Raw genomic sequence first — 25,809 nt, forward strand, 5'->3', positions numbered from 1 at the left:
TGGGGAGGTTCAACAGTTTAGGCACATCAGAGGCTCTCCAAATGCGACATGACACCCGCAGACCATTCCATCAAAGTCTGCATTCCAAAACATCACTACTTCCCTTCCGAGCCCTGACGTGTGCCCATACAGTAGTTGTCTCCCACATATGGGGTGTCAGCGTACTCAGGACAAATTGGACAACAACTTTTGGGTCCATTTTCTCCTGGTACCCTTGAGAAAATAAAAAAATTGGGGACTAGAGATCATGTTTTTGGAAAAATGATTTTTTTTTTATTTTCACACCCGGGCGTTATAAACTTCTGTGAAGCCCCTGGGGGTTCAAAGTGCTCACCACACATCTAGATAAGTTCCTTGGGGGGTCTAGTTTCCAAAATGGTGTCATTTGTGGGGGGTTTCCACTGTTTTGGCACATCAGGGGCTTTCCAAACGCGAAATGGTGTCCGATCTCAATTCCAGCCATAAAAGTCATATGGCGCTGCTTCCCTTCCGAGCTCTGCCATGCGCCCAAATAGTGGTTTACCCCCACATATGGGGTATCAGCGTACTCAGGACAAATTGCACAATAACTTTAGGGGTCCTGTTACCCTTGGAAAAATAAAAATTGAGGGTGAAGAGATCATTTTTGTGGAAAAAATATGATTTTTTTAATTGTACGGCTGTACGTTATAAACTTCTGTGAAGCCCTTGGGGGTTAAAAGCTCTCGCCACATATCTAGATAAGTTCCTTAGGGGGTCTAGTTTCCAAAATGGTGTCACTTGTGGGGAGTTTCCACTGTTTAGGCACATCAGGGGCTCTCCAAACGTGACATGGCGTCCAATCTGAATTCTAGCCAATTTTGCATTGAAAAAGTCAACCGGCGCTCCTTCCCTTCTGAGCTCTGCCATGCGCCCAAACATTGGTTCCCCCCCACATATCAGGTATCAGCATACTCAGGACAAATTGCACAATAACTTTTGCAGTCCAATTTCTCCTGTTACCCTTAGTAAAATAAAAAAATTGGACCTGAAGTAATTTTTTTGTGAAAAAAAGTTAAATGTTCATTTTTTTTTTAACATTCAAAAAAATTCCTGTGAAGCACCTGAAGGGTTAATAAACTTCTTGAATTTGGTTTTGAGCACCTTAAGGGGTGCAGTTTTTAGAGTGGTGTCACTTTTGGGTATTTTCTATCATATAGACCCCTCAAAGTGACTTCAAATGTGATGTGGTCCATAAAAATAAAATGGTGTTGCAAAAATGAGAAATCGCTGGTCAACTTTTAACCCTTATACATTCCTAGCAAAAAAAAATTTTGGTTCCAAAATTGTGCTGATGTAAAGTAAACATATGTGAAATGTTACTTATTAAGTTTTTTGTGTGCCATATCTCTGTGATTTAAGGGCATAAAAATTCAAAGTTGGAAAATTGCGAAATTTTCGCCAAATTTCCATTTTTTTCACAAATAAACGCAAGTTATTTGAATGAAATTTTACCACTAACATGAAGTACAATATGTCACGAGAAAACAATGTCAGAATCAGCGGGATCCAAGGAAGCGTTTCAGAGTTATTATCTCATAAAGGGACAGTGGTCAGAATTGTAAAAATTGGCCTGGTCATTAACGTGCAAACCACCCTTGGGGGTAAAGGGGTTAACAATGTATAGAGTATATTTCTGAATCATTTAATGTTAGCTTCATTGGAAAAAATTTTGCTTTTCTTTCAAAAATAATTTCCAAGTGAACCTAAACTTTTACACGTTAATGTATATACAGTAAAAAACACAGGATTCAGTAGTCACCATAGTTGATGTCACATCTCACCTCCCCCTCCTGTACAGTGACCTCTAAACATCATAGAACATGCCTAGAATACTCTCCTATAAAATTGTATGAACATCTCCATTCTACAGATTCCTATGGTCCATGTGGCTTCTATAAAGCATATCTATAAATGCTGTTAACAGCAATTCAGGAAAGAGTCCTGTACAGAAAAAAATAAAAACAGATTAGAAAAAAAGAATATGTGCTAGTGTCTGGTTTAAATTATTAAAAATAACAGGTGATACATTCCCTTTAAGGTTGTGCTCAGGCTCACAAATTAGGTATTTGCATCACAGGCAGAAGTCATCAAATATAGGTTTTAAATTAAATTCTAGGCTAGATTCATTTTCTTGAGCAAATTTTCATTAACATTTCAATGTTCTAACATTATAATTTTACTTCAAAGGCAGAAAAGTCTAAATGTAAAATGTAGATGAATAATTCCGACACTAGATAATGATATTAGAAAAGTCTGAGAACAAAACTTCTCATCACTGTCCATAGCCCGAGTCAGTGGACTGAGATCAACAACATGGTCTGCAACCTGTACCTGTCCAGCTGTTAAAGAGCCACACTGGCATTTTATTTTTGCCCCAGCAATTAGCAGTGTATGTACAGTAAGTGCATTATAAGAAGTAGTGGTTGCCATCTTCTGCCGTTTTAAGCGCTTCTCCGATACTCTTCTGAATCATGTGACTCCCATTGTGACCATCCAGCTCACACAACGTCTTCTGTGTGAACCACAAGACATTTTCTCAATATAAACCTGAGACTCCGAACAAGGCTAACATTAAGAAAGGAATTAACTGTGGTGTGAGCCGGCAAGAAAGAGCAAAGAGCTGTTGTCACATGATGCAGCAGAGGCACGGCGCAACGATGGAAACGGAAAAAAGAGCGTCCAGTAAGTATTTTACTACACCTACATTACAGTAGGGGCAATAACAAAAAACTCCAAAGTTGTCCTTTAAATTACAGCTCCCTGGATATGCTGAGAGTTGTAATTAACTACTGGTCACAGACTACTGAAATATTACTGAGGATATATGGGAGCAAAACAGTTGACTCAGACATCCGTCTTTGCCTGGTTCTGCTTATACTACAATGTAAGGCCTCTTTTACACATCTGTGTCTCCGGTATGCCAAATTCTCACGGTGATCTGCTGTGAAGACAGAGCTTGAACTGTGGTGACCTCATCACTGGTATTTTCTCACGGTCCTGAGGTCACCGCAGTTCAGCCCGGCTGGGAACGTAGCTTCAGTGACGTCACTGAGGCTGTGCTCAAAGCATCTCATTCACCAGTGGTTTTCAGCTTGGACGGTCGCATCTTGGCACCGTCCAGGTTGAACACTAATTCTCCCCCAGACATGGATTATCGCATGGGACAGAATGACGGACAGGTATGGTATATCTTTTTTTATTTTAGCTTTATTACAGGAAATCGAGGGCTTTGTGGAATTAAGCGAGGTCATAAGTATGGTTTAATTGAGATTATTAAAGGAGTCTGTGTCATTCTCTCAATTACAGGACTTTATCCTGGGTGTCTGTGTTTTCTTACAATGTGACTATGGGGTTAGTAATGGGGCGTCTTATTTACGCCTCTCCATTACTAACCTCAGGGCTTGATGTCACCTGACAATACAAATGTGACATCAACCCCCCCAACTATCACCCCACTTGCCACCACTACAGGGCAAGTGGGAAGAGCCCGGCAAAGCGCCAGGATTGGCGCATCTAATAGATGTGCCTTTTCTGGACAGCTGCGGACTTCTATTTTTAGGCTGGGGGGCCTATATCAACGGCCCCTTACCAGCCTGAGAAAATCAGCCCCCAGCTGTGAGCTTTAGCAAGGCTGGTTGTCAAAAATGGGGGGACCTCATGCTGTTTTTTTAAATTATTTAAGTAATTAAAAAAACAGCGTGGGGACCCCTCTATTCTTGATAACCATCCTTGCAGAAGCTGACAGGTGAGGGTTGCAGCCCACAGCTGTGAGTTTTGCCTGGCTTGTTATCAAAAATAGGGGGGGAACCCACGTCAGGTTTTTCATGAATTTATTTAGTTATAGCGCAGGCGACGGGTGAGGAATACCCCCATCATCCGCTCCTGCTGTCACTGTTCATAGCGACAGCAGGTGTGGGTTAATGGAAGTAATAGTCCCAAAAGCCCCCACTTGCTGTTATCTTTCTGACTTTAATATAACTCTTCATCATTCTCACCTGTTCGTGCTGATCGCCGGCAGAGCAGGGGAGAATGATGAGAGCTCTCTTCAGCACCCACTGCCGGGGAACAGCGCTTACTGTAGCTCTTCTTCCCTGGCGCCCATCCGTGTGGTACTGATGCGGCACATGGTTGCCACACGTGTGCCGCAAGTATTACACATACAGACACGGACATCTCCGGTACCGTTTTTTCGGGTACCGGATGTAAACGGACGTGTGAAACCGGCCTAAGATGGATTTTTCTATAGTAGCACTAAGGGTATGTTCACACATGGCATAATTGCAGCAAAACCAGAGTGTTGGCAGATTTCTTACACCAGTATTTTACATCATAATTTGTAAGTCAAAATAGAAACACGTCACCATTTCTGTATTTATCACCCACTCCTGGCTTTGGCTTACAAATACTGATGTAAAATAATGACCAAATACTGAACGTGTGAATGGGGCCATGTAAAGCTTGTGACCAGTGACAACACTTTATCACTGGAGGACGGTGATACGGAGTCCGGCGGGAAACCAGGGTAGTGTAATTACACAAGCACCATGGGTGCTGGTGAGTTTAGTGGGGGAGGTTTATTATTTTAAGCAGTCCCTAGTGAAGAATCCAAAAGAAAATCAGCACCAAAATTTGGTGGAGTTTGAGGGACAGAGCTACAAGAGGCCTCGTCAATCTCTGACCGCCGATCTACAGAAGGGAAAGGTAAACGGCAAAGGCTTGGGACTATGATACGGCATCAGCATCAATTCTGAATGTATTGCATTGAAATTCTACACTCGCATGAATTAATATTAATATATATTCTTTGCATTTTCAAGGTTTGCAATAATAAGAAGAATTGTCACTGTGAAGCTGAATGGGCGCCTCCGTACTGTGACACGCCAGGCTATGGTGGTAGTGTGGATAGCGGACCTATGAGAGCTTCAGGTATGTGACTTTTGTGCAATTGTTTTTCTCTGAAACATTTCAGAGAGAAAAATACAGTACTGGGCTGCAATAACGCAGTCAGGCTCAGTTTCATGCTTCCCGTATTTTAGGCTGCATGAATCTAATGACAGGTTCCCTTTAACGACTACTTACAGATATGTTCTCCTTAGGCTACTTTCACACATCAGGTTTTCGGCGTCAGGCGCGTTCCGGCGCGTTCCGGCGTCGTGCCGGAGCGCCGGATCCGGCAAATGTTTAGTAAAACCGGATGTGAAGGATCCGGTTTTCTGCCGGATCCGTCTTGCGCTTGACAGCCAAAACCGGATCCGTCTCATCTGGTTTTCGATCCGTTTTTCGACGGATTACGCCAGATCCGGTTTTTAAAATCGCCCCTTGTGGCCTTCCGACAGGGATTGGCTACTGAAAAACTATATATATCGTGTTCCTACAGCCCTTCTTTGACAGGTTGTAAAGGAAAAAGTGCAGGTTGGAGAGAAGAGCAAGTTACTGGCGAAGATGGATGTTGTGATTGGAAATATTTTGAAGAATTTGGCGGATTTTACAGCGGAGGCGAATCGTTTGAGGGTGAATGTTCTGGAGAAGGAGAGAGCGAGACAGCAGCGCATCAGGCATCGTAGACGACGTTTGTGGATCCACCCCATCACAGCCAAGAGAATGACGCGTGGGGTCTATTCTACACTCTGCATGGACCTTCGACGAAACCCGGATACATTTTTTGGATATGTTCGAATGAAAATGGAAAATTTTGATTACTTGGTGGAGCGCATTGCACACCTCATAAGAAAATCGGACACCTATTGCCGCTTCTCTGTTTCACCCGCAGAGCGTCTGATGGTGACTTTAAGGTAAGCCACATTTATTGGATGTGCTCGCATCAGAGCACACTTTCACTGCAATCTTGTTGGTGGTAATTTGTATCTCCAAGTGTTATAGCTCAGTTTTGGTATGTAATGCTGTGATTTTAAACTAATTGATTGTTTTTTAATTCCCCACAGATTTCTTGCAACTGGAGAATCCCTTTCGTCACTGCATTTCCAGTACAGACTCGGGATTTCCACCATATCTGGAATAGTGAAGTACACATGCCGTGCACTGTGGGACTCCTTAGCTGAAGAGTTTTTACCAGAGCCCACAACAGAGAGGTGGATTGAAATTTCAGAAAAGTTTCAACAGATATGTCAGTTTCCGAACTGCTTGGGCGCTGTGGACGGGAAACATATCCGCATTGTAAAGCCAGCCGGATCGGGATCGGAATATTTCAATTACAAGAAATATTTTTCAATTGTCCTCATGGCCATCGCTGACGCGGAATACAAATTTATTGCTGTTGATATTGGGGCCTATGGCCGCTCAAATGACTCTCAAGTTTTCAAACTGTCTGCCATGGGGCGTAAACTGTATGGAAACACCTTCCAGTTCCCACCCCCTAGACCGCTGCCGCAAACATCTGGTCCACCTATGCCATTTGTCTGTGTAGGGGATGAAGCCTTCCAGCTGTCAGAACACCTTTTGAAACCGTACGGTAGCAGAGGATTGTCAAGAACAAAACGCATTTTTAATTACCGCCTCACAAGAGCAAGAAGAATGGTTGAATGTACCTTTGGTATTCTGACAGCCAAATGGCGGGTCCTATTGACTGCGATCAACCTCAAGACAGAAACTGTGGACAAGGTGATCAAAGCTTGCGTGGTACTCCACAATTTTGTTATCTGCAAGGAACCCATTTCCATTGAGGACACCTGAAGAAACCACCTTGCAAGATTACCATGACATTACCACTAGAAGTTCTGTGACGGTTTCAGTAATGAGGGACTATTTTGCACTATACTTTATGTCACCTCAAGGCAGAGTACACTGGCAGGATGACAGAGTGTGAAAGATTTGTGCCCTTAACCAAAATTGTGTACCTTTTGTACCAACAGTATATACCTTTGCCAACCAAAGTTGGCTATCTTGTCATGGTCTTACTATTTTTACCTTTAGGCCACAGGTGTGTACCTGGTTGTGTTTTATGCAAAGTATTTCACCTTGTAACAAAAGTTGTGTACATTGTTAGGAAATCACCAACAAGATACACAACTTTTTAGGTGAAATACTTTGCTTCAAACACAACCAGGAACACAACTGTGGCAAAAAGCTAAAATTTACCCACAGTTATATACCTGGTTTTGAATACCTTTTTACCTTTGAAATACCCTGTATTTAACCTTTTTTTTAAACATAGTTCGCCGCAGAAAGAAATGACAGACAACCATTGTAAAACGATAATTTAACTTTTATTTAAAATATTTTTTTTTTGTAAAATGTTTTTAAAGTGAAAAAAACTTTAATAAATGTTTTAAACCAAATGACCATTTTTATTAAAAAACACATTATAAATCTGTGTAGTGTGGGGTGGAAATACTGCTGGAGGGGCTGCGGGACACTTCGACACTGGGAGTGTGGAGAGAGGACTGGGATCGTGGTGGGGAAGGAACAGTTAGAGGTGAAGGGGTGGAAAAAGCTACAGAATGGGTGGACATGTGGGAGGCAGAAGAGGTGGTGAGCAGTGGAGTGGAGGGTTGGGCAGGGACTGTAGGAGCAGATTATGTTGATGGCAAGTTGTATGGGGAAGGAGTTTGGTACGGGGAAGGAGTTTGGTACGGGGCAGGTTGCCGGAAGTGGGGAGATGTCTGGTACTGGGGAGGTTGCTGGTACTGGGGAGGTTGCTGGTACTGGGGAGGTGGCTGGTGCTGGGGAGGTGGCTGGTATGTAATAGGAGGGGGAGGATGGAAAGTGGCTGGAGGGGGTGCAGGTGGAGGAACTACTGTGGTGGGAGGAGGAGGTTGGGAGATAACGTGCAGGAGAGCACCGTGGCATGAATGCATTACATGCATCTGCTGGGTAGGAGATAGCGTTTCCATGCGCTCCACAACAGGCCTGAAAAAGGTGTGGTTTGGCGAAGATCTTGCTTCTGAATGCATGGTTTGCAGAAGTGTCTTCACCTCCAGAATGCTGGAGTTGATCTGCTGAAAGCCTGCGGAGATTTGCTCTGACAAGACTTTTAGACAGTTCTGGAAAGATGCATTCAGATGCAAGAACTCTGGCGCATAAGTCTTTTCCTGACCCCTCTGCCGCTGCCGCCCAGTACCCGCAGGTGTACTAGAGGTGGCAGGGGCAGAAGGGTGGGGTAAAGGGAAAGCGATCTCCTCACCAGCAGCTTCATGTAATGTAGGCGGCCACGATGCTCCTGTGCTGGTGGATGGGACAGATGGGTCGAATGTGTGGGAAGGCTGGGAAGGTGCAGATGTACCGGGGCGGTCGAAGTGTCCCTCGGTGCCGGTCTCCTCAGGGATCGCCTCAGAAGGGTCCAATCGTGCAGGCTCCCGAGTGCTGCTCACCGTGCTGTGGAATAAAGAGAAAAAAAAACAATTAAAATACTGACATGGTATGGCCCTGGCTGAAAAAAAAATTTTACATCTAAACATTTTTTTTTTACATGTGGTGCGTAATATTTACCTTCTAGTGACCATTGTATCCCGGAGGAACGACAGGGCTCGTGCATACTTGTACTTGCTCCTGCGTCCTCCAGATCCACTCAGGGCCCGCATCTCTTTATTGAACTCCTTCTTGAAACGATCCCTCACAGACCGCCACCGCTTCACAATTCTGTCCCCTGAAACGAGAAAGGACAAAGTGGTTAGTATACAACATCAGTGTTTCCCAAACTCCAGTCCTCATGGTCCCCAGGGGTCATGTTTTCAGGATTTCCAAAGTAAATAGAAATCCTGAACACATGATCCGTGGGGACCACGAGGACTGGAGTTCGGGAAACGCTGGTTTACATCAAGCAACCGGTACTGTATATACTTACGCTCTTTAATCTGGGCCCGAGCATCGAGGTCCTCGCAGCGGGCCACAAGGACCGAACAGATTTCCTCCCAGAGTCGTCGGGTAACGATCAGGTCAGCATGGCGGCGGTCAGCCATATTCCATAGCGGCTCCCTTTCTCTGACGAGATCGATGAGGTGGTCAACATCAATTCCTCCATCCTCACCGTCAGAGTCTGGAGCACGCTGTGAAGGCTGTTAAAGTAAAATAGAAAAATAGCAAAATTAGTCACCACACTTTAAGACATGAAATAAAAAGTGTACCAAAATTTCACTTAAATATTATACTTACACGCTGGTGACCGCCACGTTGCTGTCGCCGACGACCCTGGGAGGCACTGCGAGGACCTCTTGGCCGAGCACCAGATTGGGAAGACTAGAGAAGAAAAGAAAAAAATTTATGTGTTTGGATGTTGGCATTTGTTTGCTGTGTGTGGTCTGCAGAACATTGTTTTCTATGTGCTGTGTGTAGTGTGATGTTGTGTTTCTGCGTTTGATGCAAAAAACTTACCAATTGTGAGCTCACTCCAGGTGTCTGTCCACCCCTTCCTTCTTCTTCTGGGAGCTCCTCTTCATCTTGTGATTCCTGTTTTGAAATAAAAGGCAATGAATAGACATATATTACAGAGATGATGGATTTTGGAAATAAAAACTTACCGTCAAACGCTGACGATGCGAGGGAGGGCTCCCAGAAGAAGATGTGCTGTCTTCTTGCTGGCCAGACTCCATGGCTGTGGGTGGTGCTGTTGCTGCTGCCAGTGCTGCCAGTGCTGCCACTGCTGCTGCTCCATCTCTTGGGCGGCTGTTGAATAAAGAGAAACAAAGGGCCAATGAATATCTTGATATTCCATGGCCCTAATTTTGAGGAATGGGGGATTTGATAATTACAGTCTCTCATCTGCTGCTGGACTCCCCTCCTGTTGTTCAGCATGTTCCCTTTGCTGCTCCATTTGGGGTGGTGGTGGTGCTGATGGTGCTGCAGTGGTCTCCTGCCTTCTCCTGCGCCTGGTTGCTGTCTTGGGTGGCATGTTGGGTGTGGCTGAGGGTCCCACTGTCATGCTTTTATATATGTGTCTTGTGGGCAGAGCTACTGAGCATGCTCAGACCCAAAAAACCGGATCCGGCGCATTGCGGCGCTCATAGGCTTTCATTGTGTGAAAATGCCAGACACGCCGGATCCGGCGTGTCCGGCTTTTTCGCCGGAGACAAAAAAATGTTACAGTAGCCGTTTTTTCCAGATGCCGGATTGCGACACATTGCCGGATCCGGCGAAAACCGGATGAAACGCATGGCCATCCGGCACGATCCGGCGCAAATGCAAGTCAATGGGGGGAAACCGGATCCGGCATTGCATTTCGCCGGATCCGGTTTTTGTCAAAAGTGCCGGATCGCGCCTGACGGCGAAAACCTGATGTGTGAAAGAGGCCTTACCGTTCCTCATGCGACTAACCTTGAAATAAGTCAGGCACAAGATTATATGCTTCTAAAAAAAACCAAAAACATGATTTTGTGATATTCTTTTGGGAGATGTTGATGCTATATGTCACCAAATGTGCCCCCTCTGTTTTACAGATAAAAGAAGTTTAGTGACTGGTGTGTTGGTAACAATCGTTTTTATAACGGCTATCACCTTTATTATATACCTCAAAAGAAGAACTGTATTTAGATGGATTTTTGCAAATAAGAAGACCACCATTGAAAAATTAAGGTAAGTAACCACGATGGATGAGTTCATTCATTCCAACATTGCTGTGTTGTAAAAAATATTGTAATAACTGAATTGCTTTAGGTCTGAAGTATTAGGCCTCATTCACATAACTGTGTTGTAATATAGATAGCGCCCACAGAAATATGGAGATCTTTATATTTAATGGATAAATATATACGGTAATTCACAAGAAAAATATTGTGGCAAGCTTCAATTTGTATGTCTGAGCATTGCTATTTACGGAAAATACAGTGTCGTACGGAGGAGCCATATATTATCTATGGCAACCTGGCCTGTATAAAGATTTACCATAAATATTTTTTTTTTTACTTGGTATAAATGCCGCTGTTCTCCTGAATCCGACAATGTTTTTCTTTTGTTCCCGCGCCTTTCTGTTCCTGAGATATGGCCTTCCCTTCCCTGTAGACGGATCTAGCCTATTTTAGCCAACTGGGTGAGGTCTTCAAGGAGACACCCATAGATAAGAGTTCACAACCCAAGCCCACTTGGCTAAAAAGAATAGAGCTAGATACAAGGATGAAAGGGCCAAATCTCAAGAATGGAGAGGAGCAGAAACAAAAGAAAAACAATGACGGATTCAGGAGAACAAGGACATTTGCACCAGGAAGAAATTTGCACTGTTCAAAAAAATGAAAGGAACACTCAAACAACACAATGTAACTCCAAGTCAATCCCACTTCAGTGCAATCAACCTGTCCAGTTATGAAGTAACACCGATTGTGAATCAATTTCTCCTGATGTTGTGCAAATTGAACAGACAACAGGTAGAAATGATCAGCAATTAGCAAGACAACCCCTGTAAAGGAGTGGTTCTGCAGGGGGTGACCACAGACCATTTCTCTTTTCTTATTCTTTTTGGATGTTGTTTTGGTCACTTTTGCATTTTGTCATTGCTCTCACTCCTAGAGGTATAGCACAGTAGCATGAGGCCATGTCTACAACCTCAATACACACACGGCTCCACTCCGTACACCTTGTAGACACACAGCTCTGCTCCATACACACACAGTTCTGCTCTATAGAATAATAGAATCATAGAATCGTAGAGTTGGAAGGGACCTCCTGGGCCATCTAGTCCAACCTCCTGCTCAAAGCAGGATTCGCTAAATCATCCCAGACAGATGTCTGTCCAGCCTCTGTTTGAAGACTTCTATTGAAGGAGAACTCGCCACCTCTCGTGGCAGCCTGTTCCACTCGTTGATCACTCTGTCAAAAAGTTTTTTCTAATATCTAATCTGTGTCTGCTCCCATTCAGTTTCATCCCATTTCTTCTAGTCATTCCTTGTGCAAATAAAAATAAAGATGATCCTTCTACAATGTGACAGCCCTTGAGATATTTGTAGACAGCTATTAAGTCTCCTCTCAGTCTTCTCTTTTGCAAGCTAAACATTCCCAACTCCTGCAACCTTTCCTCATAAGACAGGGTTTGCAGACCGGTCATCATTCTGGTCGCTCTTTTCTGAACTTGCTCCAGTTTGTTGATGTCTTTTTTAAAATGTGGTGCCCAAAACTGGACACAGTATTCCAGATGAGGTCTGACCAAAGAGGAGTAGAGGGAAATAATGACTTCACGTGATCTAGACCTTATGCTTCTGTTAATACATCCTAGAATTGCATTTGCCTTTTTTGCTGCTGCATCACACTGTTGACTCATTCAGTCTGTGATCTATTAGTATACCCAAGTCTTTTTCACATGAGCTGTTGCTTAGCCCTATCCCTCCCATTCTGTATATGCTTTTTTCATTTATTGCCCAGATGTAGTACTTTGCATTTTTCCCTGTTAAAAAAAACATTCTGTTAGTTGCTGCCCACTGCTCCAGTTTATTTATATCTTTTTGAATCCTCTCTCTCCCTTCTCTAGTATTAGCTATCCCTCCTAGCTTTGTGTCATCAGCAAATTTAATCAGTTTACCCTCAATTCCTTCATCTAAATCATTGATAAAGATATTGAACAATACAGGGCCCAGGACAGAGCCCTGTGGTACCCCACTTGAGACATTCTTCCAACTGGATGTGCAGCCATTTACGACCACTCTTTGGGTCCGATCACTAAGCCAGTTATGAATCCACCTAACAGTTGCCTTGTCCATACACACACAGCTCTGCTACATTCCCCCTGTAAACCCCCCCCGACGCCACACATAAACTGCAGACACGTCCTGCAGACACGGCTTCTGATCATGTGACCACTGACTCCTCCCCTCCTGTGACCTCATCACAGGTCCTGTGCCAGAAGACAACATAGCCTAGCGATTACTCATTGCTAGCTGCAGTGGCTCTCGGAGAGGGTGAAGGATGGGGTCGGGCGCATGGGGGCGTGGTGGCGGGTACCCAGACAGCGTGAGTGGGCCCCCCGTCTCGCCAGGGCCCCGGCACTTGCCTAGGTGCTAACGCCGGCCCTGGATGCTTTAATCCAGGTCTGAGAGGAGAGCTCTCAGTAGAGCATCTGCCGCCTCATCAGGAGCCATGCCCAGGCATTGTAGGGAGATCATACAGGCACGTGGAGGCCACACACACTACTGAGCATCATTTCCTTGACTTGAGGCATTTCCACTGACGTTGAATCAGCCTGTAGTTTGATTTTCCACTTTGGTTTTGAGTATCATTCCAAAGCCAGACCTCCATGGGATATTCATTTTGACTGACATTGATCATTTTTATGTTTTATTGCTCTCAACGTATTCTACTATGTAATGAATAAAGATTTGCAACTGGAATATTTCATTCAGTGATATCTAGGATGTGATATTTTAGTGTTCCCTTTATTGTTTTGAGCAGTGTGTATATTTAGGGCAATTAATAATAAATTTGAAAAAAAAGTAGGAGCAATTGTAGAGTAAATATTAATTAAATAACAATAAATAAATTACAACAGGATTTCAGGGAGATGGCACAGAAGGCAAACTTCTAGGCACATTTTATGCAGCGAGAAGCAACATATGTTATAACAGGTTTTCTTGTAAGAGATGATACTCCGTCTGCAAGAGGGCCCCACCTACCAAGTACCATTCACAATACTGGTGTCTTCTTTTGTACCAAAATACGATTTTGGCCACACTCGGGCATCGGAGCTTGGGTGTAACTGCTGCTCTCCCCCGTTCCTCCTTTTTCTGAATTCTTTGGGTAGAAATTTCTCACCGTTTTGAAGATCCTTTAATTCCGCTGTCAATGAACAGAAAGATTTGATGGAAGCTGCAAAGGCTTCAGGATGTGAAAAAGAATGTTTCCATTCAAGGAAAGCAAGCATAGATTAAAAGCAGTGTTTATGTCCATAGTGCTAAAATGATTGGATGGATCAGGTAAAAACCTGACAGCTGTCATCATGGATTCTCCCTGCCCTTATCCCTGTGAGTGACAGATATATAGGAAGAGACCAATCACTCTAGGGGAGCGGATCGGGGACAAGAGTAAAACATACCAAGCTGAAATGACGGAGCCAGACACTAATACATACTGCCCATGGCTTGGCAGCATGAATCAGCTGTCAGGTTCCCTTTTTAAAGCTATGTGCACCATTGCACAGAATATTTTTTATTGTTCATTCGCTTCTTAAAAGCAAAGTTAAGCCACCATTTTCTTGCTGCAGAGTGTCTGTACTTTATTTAGCTGAGAAATGTACAAAAATGTTACAAATGTGTAAGATTTCCTGCTTCTGATGACTGTCCCTGCTTTCCCCTCACTTTGCTCAGTGTTTGAGATAGTAGCAGGCTGAAGGTTGAACACAGATCACCAAAGTGTGGACAGCGGGAGAAAGCATGTGCAGTCTCAGGGAGTGCAGAGAAAACTGGCTACAGAAAATGAGGACACATAAAGAGGAAATACATGCAGCTGTGCTGACATATGAGGCTGGACCCTAGATACACACCAAAAATACACAGCCTGAAAATAAAACTGATGCAATGCAATTTTAATAGTTAAAAGGTAACATATGAAAAAAAAAAAAAAAAAAACATTTTTGCCTGACTTAAGTTGTTCATAGCCTTTAAAGGTTAGATATAAATTTAAAAAAAATTGGCGGGTCATAGAACTGTTCTGCTGAATAAGAACAAGAACATTTTTCCACAATGAGATTTCCAACCATTACTGAAGAAAAAATATGTCAGCAATCCCTGAAATCTCAATAGATTACCACTTACGAGCATCAAGCAGACACATTTATATTTCCTAAATAATCAGATGTGCAAGTTCCGCACACCACGATGGTCCACATTTAAATGTTCCAAACCACCCATTTAATCAGAGGTCTGACCTGACCCCTAAATTAATCAGACCCCAGATCAAACCTCAAAATAATCAAACCCCAGATCAGATTCCTAATCAGACCCCAGTTCAGTACTCCATATTAGGTGGGCGTCACATTTGCCGTGTGAAAAATTGGTCCGAATCGCAGGAGTGTTCTCCATATGGTCAGGGCTGGCTCCAGGTTTTCGTGTGCCCTGGGCCAAAGAGTCTCAGTGGGCCCCTTTAACACATACCACAATTCATGATGCTCCGATACGGCAGAGAAATATAGGTATAGTACAATGACAAATACTTCACTTCTTACATTACATGAGTGATATCTATTTTAAATTCTACAATAGCTCAAAAACCGGACAGTATATTCCTCCATACAGTATTATGGCCACCACATAGTGCGCCATACAGAATAATGAGCCCGGTATATTTCTCCATACAGAATAATGAGCCCCATATATTGCTCCATAAATAATTTGTCCAATATAATGTTCCATACAGTATATGATGAGCTCCACATAATGCTACAGTATATGATGGTCCCCATGGATGATGCTCCAGTGTATGATGGGCCTATATAATGCTCCATATATAATGGGCCCCATATGATGCTCCAGTGTATAATGGGCCCCGTATATGAAGCTCCAGTGTATGATGGGCCCCATTTATTATGCTCCAGTGTATGATGTTCCTCATGGATGATGCTCCAGTGTATGATGGGCCTATATAATGCTCCATATATAATGGGCCCCATATGATGCTCCAGTGTATAATGGGCCCCGTATATGAAGCTCCACTGTATGATGGGCCCCATTTATTATGCTCCAGTGTATGATGTTCCTCATGGATGATGCTCCAGTGTATGATGGGCCTATATAATGCTCCAGTGTATAATGGGCCCCATTTATAATGCTCCAGTGTATGATGAGCCCAAATATACTGGTCCCCATATGTAATGCTCCATATATAATGGGCTCCATGTAATGCCCCATAAATAATGAACCCCATATGATGCTTTAGTATATGATGGGCCCCATGGATGATGCTCCAGCGTATGATGGGCCCCATATATAATTCTCCAGTGTTTAATGCTCCCCATATATTGCTCCAAACATTAAAAATAATGAAATACCTCTCCTCGCTGGGCACTGCTCTACTCTGGACTCCTCAGCATCGCCATCTTCCAGCTCTCTGCACTGTGACTGTTCAGGCAGAGGGCACACAGACGTGACATCATCGTGCTCTCTGATGTGAATGTCACTGTCAGGAAACGCGGAAGACGTCACAGCGGTGGAGCAGAGAGACGTAAGTATTGCAAGTGCTGGGGCCCTGAGCAAGCAGCAAGCAGGGGGGGCCAACCCATGGGCACCGGGCACTGACACAGGGCCCCTCATAGTACGCCGGTGTCTCTGACGTCGAGTGGGCCCCCCCCACCTGCTCAGGGCCCCGGCACTTGCCCAGGTGCACCAGATGCTGACTCCGGCCCTGTGTATGGTGATCCGTATTTAATCCGTATGCAATGCGATTTTAACATGAGCTTTTACATACAGCAGTTCTCGGTCATTGACACATTGTTTTAAAATGAAATATTCTTCAAAACATTATATATATATATTCAGTCATATGTAAAAGTTTGGGCTCCCCTATTAATGTTAACCTTTTTTCTTTATAACAATTTTGGTTTTTGCAACAGCTATTTCAGTTTCATATATCTAATAACTGATGGACTCAGTTATATTTCTGGATTCAAAAGAGGTTTATTGTACTAACAGAAAATGTGTAATCTGCATTTTAACAAAATTTGACCGGTGCAAAAGTATGGGCACCTCAACATAAAAGTGACATTAATATTTCGTAGATCCTCCTTTTGCAAAAATAACAGCCTCTAGTCGCTTCCTGTAGCTATTAATGAGCTCCTGGATCCTGGATGAAGGTATTTGTGACCATTCCTGTTTACAAAACAATTCCAGTTCAGTTAAGTTTGATGGTCGCCGAGCATGGACAGCCCGCTTCAAATCATCCCACAGATGTTCAATGATATTCAGGTCTGGGGACTGGGATGGCCATTCCAGAACATTGTAATTGTTCCTCTGCATGAATGCCTGAGTAGATTTGGAGCGGTGTTTTGGATCATTGTCTTGCTGAAATATCCATCCCCTGCGTAACTTCAACTTTGTCACTGATTCTTGCACATTATTGTCAAGAATCTGCTGATACTGAGTTGAATCCATGCGACCCTCAACTTTAACAAGATTCCCGGTGCTGGCATTGGCCGCACAGCCCCAAAGCATGATGGAACCTCCACCAAATTTTACTGTGGGTAGCAAGTGCTTTTCTTGGAATGCTGTGTTTTTTAGCCTCCATGCATAACGCCTTTTTGTATGACCAAACAACTCAATCTTTGTTTCATCAGTCCACAGGACCTTCTTCCAAAATGTAACTGGCTTGTCCAAATGTGCTTTTGCATACTTCAGGTGACTCTGTTTGTGGCGTGCTTGCAGAAACGGCTTCTTTCGCATCACTCTCCCATACAGCTTCTCCTTGTGCAAAGTGCGCTGTATTGTTGACCCATGCACAGTGACACCATCTGCAGCAAGATGATGCTGCAGGTCTTTGGAGGTGGTCTGTGGATTGTCCTTGACTGTTCTCACCATTCTTCTTCTCTGCCTTTCTGATATTTTTCTTGGCCTGCCACTTCTGGGCTTAGCAAGAACTGTACCTGTGTTCTTCCATTTCCTTACTATGTTCCTCACGGTGGAAACTGACAGGTTAAATCTCTGAGACAACTTTTTGTATCCTTCCCCTGAAAAGCTATGCTGAATAATCTTTGTTTTCAGATCATTTGAGAGTTGTTTTGAGGCGCCCATGATGCCACTCTTCATAGGAGAATCAAATAGGAGAACTACTTGCAAGTGGCCACCTTAAATACCTTTTCTCATGATTTGATACACCTGGCTATGAAGTTCAAAGCTCATTGATGTTACAAAACCAATTTAGTGCTTCAGGAAGTCAGTAAAAAGTAGTTAGGAGTGTTCAAATCAAGAAAATGATAAGGGTGCCCATACTTTTGCACCGGTCAAATTTTGTTTAAATGCAGATTGCACAATTTCTGTTAGTACAATAAACCTCATTTGAATCCAGAAATATAACTGAGTCCATCAGTTATTAGATATATGAAACTGAAATAGCTGTTGCAAAAACCAAAATTGTTATAAAGAAAAAAGGTTAACATTAATAGGGGTGCCCAAACTTTAACATATGACTGTATATATACAGGGTGGGCCATTTATATGGATACACCTGGGTGGGCCACTTATAAAGTTGCATCCAAAATGGCCGACTTCAAAAGGGCCACCATATATGGCCAACATATATATATATGTTTTGAAGAATAGATCATTTCAAAAACGATGTGTCAATGACAGAGAACTGCTGTACGTAAAAGCTCATGTTAAAATCGCATTGCATACGGATCACCATACGGAGAACACTCATACGATATATACACATAGAATACATATATACAATACTGTTCCTAATTTTGGGGTCACCCAGACAATTTTGTGTTTTCCATGAAAACTCATACTTTTATTAATCAAAAGAGTTGCCAAATGAATTTAAAATCTAGTCCTTACATTGACACGGTTCGAAAAAAAGATTTCTGTTTGAAATAATAATTTTCTCCTTCAAACTTTGCTTTCGGCAAAGAATGCTCCCTTTGCAGCAATTCCAGCATTGCAGACCTTTGGCATTCTAGCAGTTAATTTGCTGAGGTAATCTGGAGAAATTTCACCCCATGCTTCCAGAAGCCCCTCCCACATGTCGGTTTGGCTTGATGGGCACTTTTTGCATACCTTACGGTCAAGCTGCTCCCACAACAGCTCAATGGGGTTGAGATCTGGTGACTGCACTGGCCACTCCATTATAGAAAGAATACCAGCTGCCTGCTTCTTCACTATATAGTTCTTGCATAATTTGGAGGTGTGCTTTGGGTCATTGTCCTGTTGTAGAATGAAATTGGCTCCAATCAAGCGCTGTCCACAGGGTATGGCATGGCGCTGCAAAATGGAGTGATAGCCTTCCTTATTCAAAATCCCTTTTACCTTGTACAAATCTCCCACTTTACCAGCACCAAAGCAACCCCAGACCATCACATTACCTCCACCATGCTTGACAGATGGCGTCAGGCACTCTTCCAGCATCTTTTTAGTTGTTCTGCATCTCACAAATGTTCTTCTGTGTGATCCAAACACCTCAAACTTGGATTCGTCTGTCCATAACACTTTTTTACAATCTTCCTCTGTTCAATGTCTGTGTTCCTTTGCCCATATTAATCTTTTCCTTTTATTAGCCAGTCTCAGATATGGCTTTTTCTTTGCAACTCTGCCCTGAAGGCCAGCAACCCAGAGTCGCCTCTTCACTGTAGATGTTGACACTGGCGTTTTGTGTGTACTATTTAATGAAGCTGCCAGTTGAGGACCTGTGAGGCCTCGATTTCTCAAACTGCAGAGTCTCATGTACTTGTCTTGCTGTTCAGTTGTGCAGCGGAGCCTCCCACTTCTCTTTCTACTCTGGTTAGAGCCTGTTTGTGCTCTCCTCTGAAGGGAGTAGTACACACCGTTGTTCATTTTTTTGGCAATTTCTCGCATGGAATAGTCTTCATTTCTAAGAACAAAAGTAGACTGTCGAATTTCACATGAGTTATTTTTTTTCTTGACTTTTTGAGAGGTTAATGGAACCAACAAATGTAATGCTCCAGATTCTCAACCAGCTCAAATGAAGGTCAGGTTTATAGCTTCTCTAATCAGCCCAACTGTTTTCAGCTGTGCTAACATACTTGCACAAGGGTTTTCAAGGGTATTCTAACCATCCATTAGCCTTCTTACACAGTTAGCAAACAAAAAGTGCTGTTATGAATGAGTCACCGTAGGAGGCAAAAGCAGAAATACAAGCTAAGTCCAGAAAACCAGAGAAGTTGGCAACTATCAGATTGCAGACCCCTGAACCTATCAACACAACTAGCAGTAGCCATTGGGGGTTCCTACGATGCCCTAGACCCCTCGATCACAGCCGGAGAAATACATAGGCCTAAAGAAAGAAAGGGGAAATCTAAACTGCCCCAGAGCAGACTCCAAAGCAATAGGCAGCCCCCAACATATAATGACGGTGAAGCAAGATGAAAATACTAACACAGACAGAAAGATAGACTGAGCAAAGACGGGGCCCCAAAACTACCTAGATAGGAAAGGACAGGAAGGCTGCTGTCTGCAATCTGCCAAAACCCTATCAAAGAAATAAGCCAACCAGCTGATATGAAAAAGGCCCTGAAGCAGCTAGGCTTCAAAAACTGAATCAGCACTCAGGTATTTTCAGAAGACAGAGCTAAATGAATTCAGCACACCCCAGCAGGGAATGGCAGAAATCCAGAAAAACAAAGCAAAAACAAAGTCAAAGCACAAAAGCAAAAGGCCGAGCAGCAAACTTAGCTTTGGAGGAGCAGGAATTCAGACTGGTCTCCAAGGATCCCACAGAGAAATCACCCGCAGGGCAGGAGGGCGTCGACAGCCTTATATCCAGTCCGTCACTCCACTCAGCCAGCCCTCATCATCAGCCTCAGGTGTTTGACAATCAGGCTCACTACCTTTCTTTACCAGAAGAGGGAGTTCCTCGGGCCTCAGTAATGAAGGGGAAAATGAACTCACAACAAAGTGCCATAAGAACACTGGAGTGATGGTTGTTGGAAATGGTCCTCTATACATTTAATGTTAGCTTCATTGGGAATAACACTGCTTTTTCTTTCAAAAATAAGGACATTTCTAAGTGAACTAAACTTTTACACGGTAGTGTGTGTATATACAGTACAGACCAAAAGTTTGGACACACCTTCTCATTCAAAGAGTTTTCAAAGAGTAGATTCACTCTGAAGGCATCAAAACTATGAATTAACACATGTGGAATTATCTAATTAACAAAAAGTGTGAAACAACTGAAAATATGTCTTATATTCTAGGTTCTTCAAAGTAGCCACCTTTTGCTTTGATTACTGCTTAGCACACTCTTGGCATTCTCTTGATGAGCTTCAAGTACACCGCTCAGCTACCATAATTTCTGGGGACAACCCCGCACAGAAACGCCTCACCTGCCCCAGCTTGCTCTTTTAGCTTTTTTGTATGGGGTTGATAGAGACCCAAGCCCTTTTGGCCCGAGCGTCCCAGAAAATCTCAGGACTGTTGGCAAGCATGCTATCATTAGCAGTACCATAGACAATAGAGTGGTAGCGTGAAGGCACGAATAGACACTCTTCTCAACTTCTCCTATCTGTGGTCTTTTGGCCAGGGAGCGAGCTAGGGAACAAGTCCCCTGTTCTGCTGACCATGAAGGTCCCAGTGTTGGAGTCCACACTGATATATGGGATAAGTGATAATTTTTGCAAAGCAGAATACATATTTCAGGGCAGATGTTATTTTTTTTAGACATATTTATGTAATGTACCTTAAAAAAAAAAAAATCACACAAAAATTGCATCTGTACGCCATCAGTAGGGTAGCCTAAAACTAAGGCTGTGGCTAAACGGCGACTTCGGCTACTTCACCTGTTGTGCAACGAAAGTTTGTGTCGCTACTACAGGTGATATGCAGGTGAAAGGGGTCTCTTTTAATCTCCAAGAGTACTTCGACAAGCAAGTCACAAAAAACCCAACAGTTGGACCTCTTGATTGTCACAGATGCAGTATCCTCGGGGTTGCACTGCGACCCCATTCACCTGTATTGCGCTGCGGTGCAGCAAAGACACCTAGCGAACTTTGGCTGCACGACAGGTGTCTCAGCTTTAGGCTAGGGTCATACGATAGGATTTTCTCTCATCTGAAAAAATTGGTCCAATTACATTAAATTAAAAACACTCTGATCACAGTGTGATCCAATTTTCTCGGATGTGGAGAAGATCGAACAAAGATGTCTCCATCTTTTCTATTTTGTCATTCTGTGAAAATCTAACCTCACTTTGATGTCATCAGAATGCTTTTTTTTTTTTGACGGACCCACAGGCCAAGTGTGATCCGATCTATAGATGCAAATTGTGCAAGCTGTGATTTTTGTTTCCTAGGACAGACTCGGTCCAAATAACATTCGGACGTTATCACAGCCTGATCAACTAACATTGTGTCCGAGTGCGATCCGATGTTTCGTCAGACCAAAAACACGGTCGTCTGCACGAGCTTGAAATTGAATGTGGAAGAATATTTGCTCCAACGTTAAGGTTGGGTTCATGCGAGCGCTTGAAACATTGTCCGATTTACATTAAAGGATGACTTTCATCCGTATTGTCACTGCGTGCCAACTGTATGTCCAATTTTTGCATCCGTATGGTATCCATTTTTACATCTGCAGTAGATAAAATTTTCTAGGTGAGATATATTTCTATTATTGACCTAGGAAACTGTATCTGTACAATTCAGATGCAACACGGATGATCCATACAGGATCCGATTTTTTTCCCAATAGACTTGAAAGAATAGCGAACGCTGTGATTTATTTTTGTGCGAATTGCCAATTTAACAGACCTAATCAATAACATTGGTCACTGTGCCGTCCACTGACAAATGGCATGACATAGTAGATAAATTTGTAGCAAAAAAAAAAAAAACCTGCTAAAATATAGTTTGCACGGCTCCGGCGATATTTCCAGCTAACCCTTGAAGAAAACCTACTCAACTGATCTGTCGCCTTCATTTTTGAGACGGTTATTGTTCAGGCCCTGGATTCATTAGATCGGTCTCTTGGGTGTTATTTCCACAGATTGCAGAAGCTAATTTACCAGGCTAGTGGCTTCCAAAAAAAAAAAAAAAATCAATATTTATTTTCAGTCCTGCAAGAGTATTTGATCATTTTTTACTCCCGTTGTTTGCGATGGTGAATAAAAATGAAGAGACCCTTCACCGTGTCATTCCCGGAGTGAAGCTCTTCTGTGTTGCATTCAATTATTTATATTGCAGGTCAGCGAGTCCATCAAGAGCCGGCCGCTCAAATGAAGCTAATGAAGAATATAGCACAAAGCTGTGCAAACAACTGCTGAGCAAGTCCACGCAGGTCCAGGAGGTGAGTGTGACCTCCATACTTATTGCTGATATGCGTCATCCATATAGTTGTCGGGATCGCTGGTGCATCGCTAAGTGTGACGGTACCCTTACTCAATAGTTTATAACACTCACACATTGTGTTTTAGGCTAAATTGTGGCAAAAATCACAATATGACCCAACAGAGTCATCTGAGCCTGCTCAAATAACGCTAATATAAGCAAATAGCGTTTGAGTCAGTCAATTGCTGCTAATGTCCATATTTAAGGTTACTAGGCCTAATATTAGACTTCTACAGGAAGGAAGAATCTAATATTAGGCCTATTAACCAGTGTGGAAAATTAACATAAAAGCGTCCACAAAATCAAATATAAATCACACACATTTTGGTACCAAATAATATCAAAAATTATGAAGAGATCCATTGAAAAAAATAAAAACTAATGAAACTTTATTGACAATTAAAAACCACAAACATATTTTTTTTTTAAAAAATAGCTGAGCTGAGCGCCTCACAGGGGAGATCCTTATAAACAGGGAGGAAATGGTTGAGGAGGTAAAAGTGGCTGGGACCCTAGGAGGTAGCGACCATGCTATTTTAGAATTTTGGATTACTAGAGGTGGAAGACCTGTGAAGACTCAGACGTCAAGGTTAGATTTCAGAAAGGCAGATTTTAAGGGATTCAGAAAGAGAATTGGAGGGATCCAATGGCTGGATATCCTTAAAGACAAAAATGTCCAGGAAGGATGGGAAATCTTGAAAAATGAAATTCTCAAAGCACAGTTGTTAACAATTCCGAAAAGAGGGAAGAATAGGAAGCATTTAAGGAAACCAGGATGGATGAACACAGAACTTAAGCACATGCTAAAAAGGAAGAAAAAAATGTTTATAAAATGGAAAGAGGGAGGCATATCTAAAGAAGAATATAATGCTGTCTGCAGAACCTGCAGGGCACAAATCAGATTAGCTAAAGCTGAAAATGAACTGAGGCTTGCAAGAGATGTCAAAAGCAATAATAAAGGATTTTGGGGATATGTAAAAAGTAAAAGAAAAGTCAAAGATGCTATAGGATTTTTACAGGATGAAAATGATGAAATGGTAAGACAGGATGTTGAGAAGGCTGAACTTTTAAATTCCTATTTTGCATCTGTTTTCTCTCAGAAAGGAAATGCAACATCAACTGTTATTCACTGTCCTATTAAGGGAATAGAAGAATCCAGGATATCTATAAACAGAAAGATAGTGAGGAAACACTTAGCTAACCTAAATGAATTCAAGTCTCCAGGTCCAGATGAATTACACCCCAGAGTACTGAAGGAGATAGCAGAAGAAATTTTTGAACCCCTCTCCATAATCTTTGAAAATTCTTGGAGAACAGGAGAAGTGCCAGAAGACTGGAGAAGAGCAAATGTTGTTCCTATCTTCAAAAAGGGGAAGAAGGTGGACCCAGGCAACTATAGGCCGGTGAGTCTGACTTCTATATCAGGAAAGATCTTTGAACAAATTATTAAACAACATGTATGTCAATACCTGGATAAGAATGAAGTGATTAAACAGAGTCAGCATGGGTTTGTAACTAATAAGTCATGTCAGACTAACTTAATTTCCTTCTATGACGGTATCACTGATTGGGTGGATCAAGGAAATGCTGTAGATATAGTATATCTTGACTTCAGCAAAGCATTTGACAAAGTCTCTCATACAATCCTTATTGAAAAAATGACTAAGTATGGAATGGACAAGGCAACTGTTAGGTGGATTCATAACTGGCTTAGTGATCGGACCCAAAGAGTGGTCGTAAATGGCTGCACATCCAGTTGGAAGAATGTCTCAAGTGGGGTACCACAGGGCTCTGTCCTGGGCCCTGTATTGTTCAACATCTTTATCAATGATTTAGATGAAGGAATTGAGGGTAAACTGATTAAATTTGCTGATGACACAAAGCTAGGAGGGATAGCTAATACTAGAGAAGAGAGAGAGAGGATTCAAAAAGATTTAAATAAACTGGAGAAGTGGGCAGCAACTAACAGAATGGTTTTTAACAGGGAGAAATGCAAAGTACTACATCTGGGCAATAAAAATGAAAAAAGCATATATAGAATGGGAGGAATAGGGCTAAGTGACAGCACATGTGAAAAAGACTTGGGTATACTAATAGATCACAGACTGAATATGAGTCAACAGTGTGATGCAGCAGCAAAAAAGGCAAATGCAATTCTAGGATGTATTAACAGAAGCATACAGTCTAGATCACGTGAAGTCATTATTTCCCTCTACTCCTCTTTGGTCAGACCTCATCTGGAATATTGTGTCCAGTTTTGGGCACCACATTTTAAAAAAGACATCAACAAACTGGAGCAAGTTCAGAAAAGAGCGACCAGAATGGTGACCGGTCTGCAAACCCTGTCTTATGAGGAAAGGTTGCAGGATTTGGGAATGTTTAGTTTGCAAAAGAGAAGACTGAGAGGAGACTTAATAGCTGTCTACAAATATCTAAAGGGCTGTCACATTGTAGAAGGATCAACTTTATTCTCATTTGCACAAGGAAAGACTAGAAGCAATGGGATGAAACTGAATGGGAAGAGACACAGATTAGATATTAGAAAAAACTTTTTGACAGTTAGAGTGATCAATGAGTGGAACAGGCTGCCACGAGAAGTGGTGAGTTCTCCTTCAATGGAAGTCTTCAAACAGAGGCTGGACAGACATCTGACTGGGATGATTTAGCGAATCCTGCTTTGAGCAGGGGGTTGGACCAGATGGCCCAGGAGGTCCCTTCCAACTCTACGATTCTATGATTCTATGATTCACACGAATAAAAAATAAATAAGCTCAATTGCTAAAAAAAATGATTCACTATAACTTGAGGTAAATCAATGTGCAGAAGACACAGAAAATTGAGACCAAAAAATACAATTCAAAGAATGGAAG

At 42.6% G+C, this 25,809-nt stretch overlaps 1 protein-coding gene across 1 annotated transcript in view; it reads left to right on the forward strand.

The window, feature by feature from the left end:
- ADAM12 (ADAM metallopeptidase domain 12) overlaps nucleotides 1-25,809 on the forward strand; it is a 771,113-nt gene that overhangs the window by 701,117 nt on the left and 44,187 nt on the right. Inside the window, exons 18-20 of the mRNA XM_073552776.1 lie at nucleotides 4,839-4,947; nucleotides 10,410-10,545; nucleotides 22,796-22,898. Of these exons, the coding sequence (XP_073408877.1) occupies nucleotides 4,839-4,947; nucleotides 10,410-10,545; nucleotides 22,796-22,898 (348 nt within the window). The remainder of the gene's footprint in view (nucleotides 1-4,838; nucleotides 4,948-10,409; nucleotides 10,546-22,795; nucleotides 22,899-25,809) is intronic.

The sequence above is a fragment of the Dendrobates tinctorius genome, unplaced genomic scaffold, assembly GCF_039654945.1.
Source record: "Dendrobates tinctorius isolate UK_male_01 unplaced genomic scaffold, ASM3965494v1 ptg000196l, whole genome shotgun sequence".
Taxonomy (NCBI): Eukaryota; Metazoa; Chordata; class Amphibia; order Anura; family Dendrobatidae; genus Dendrobates; species Dendrobates tinctorius.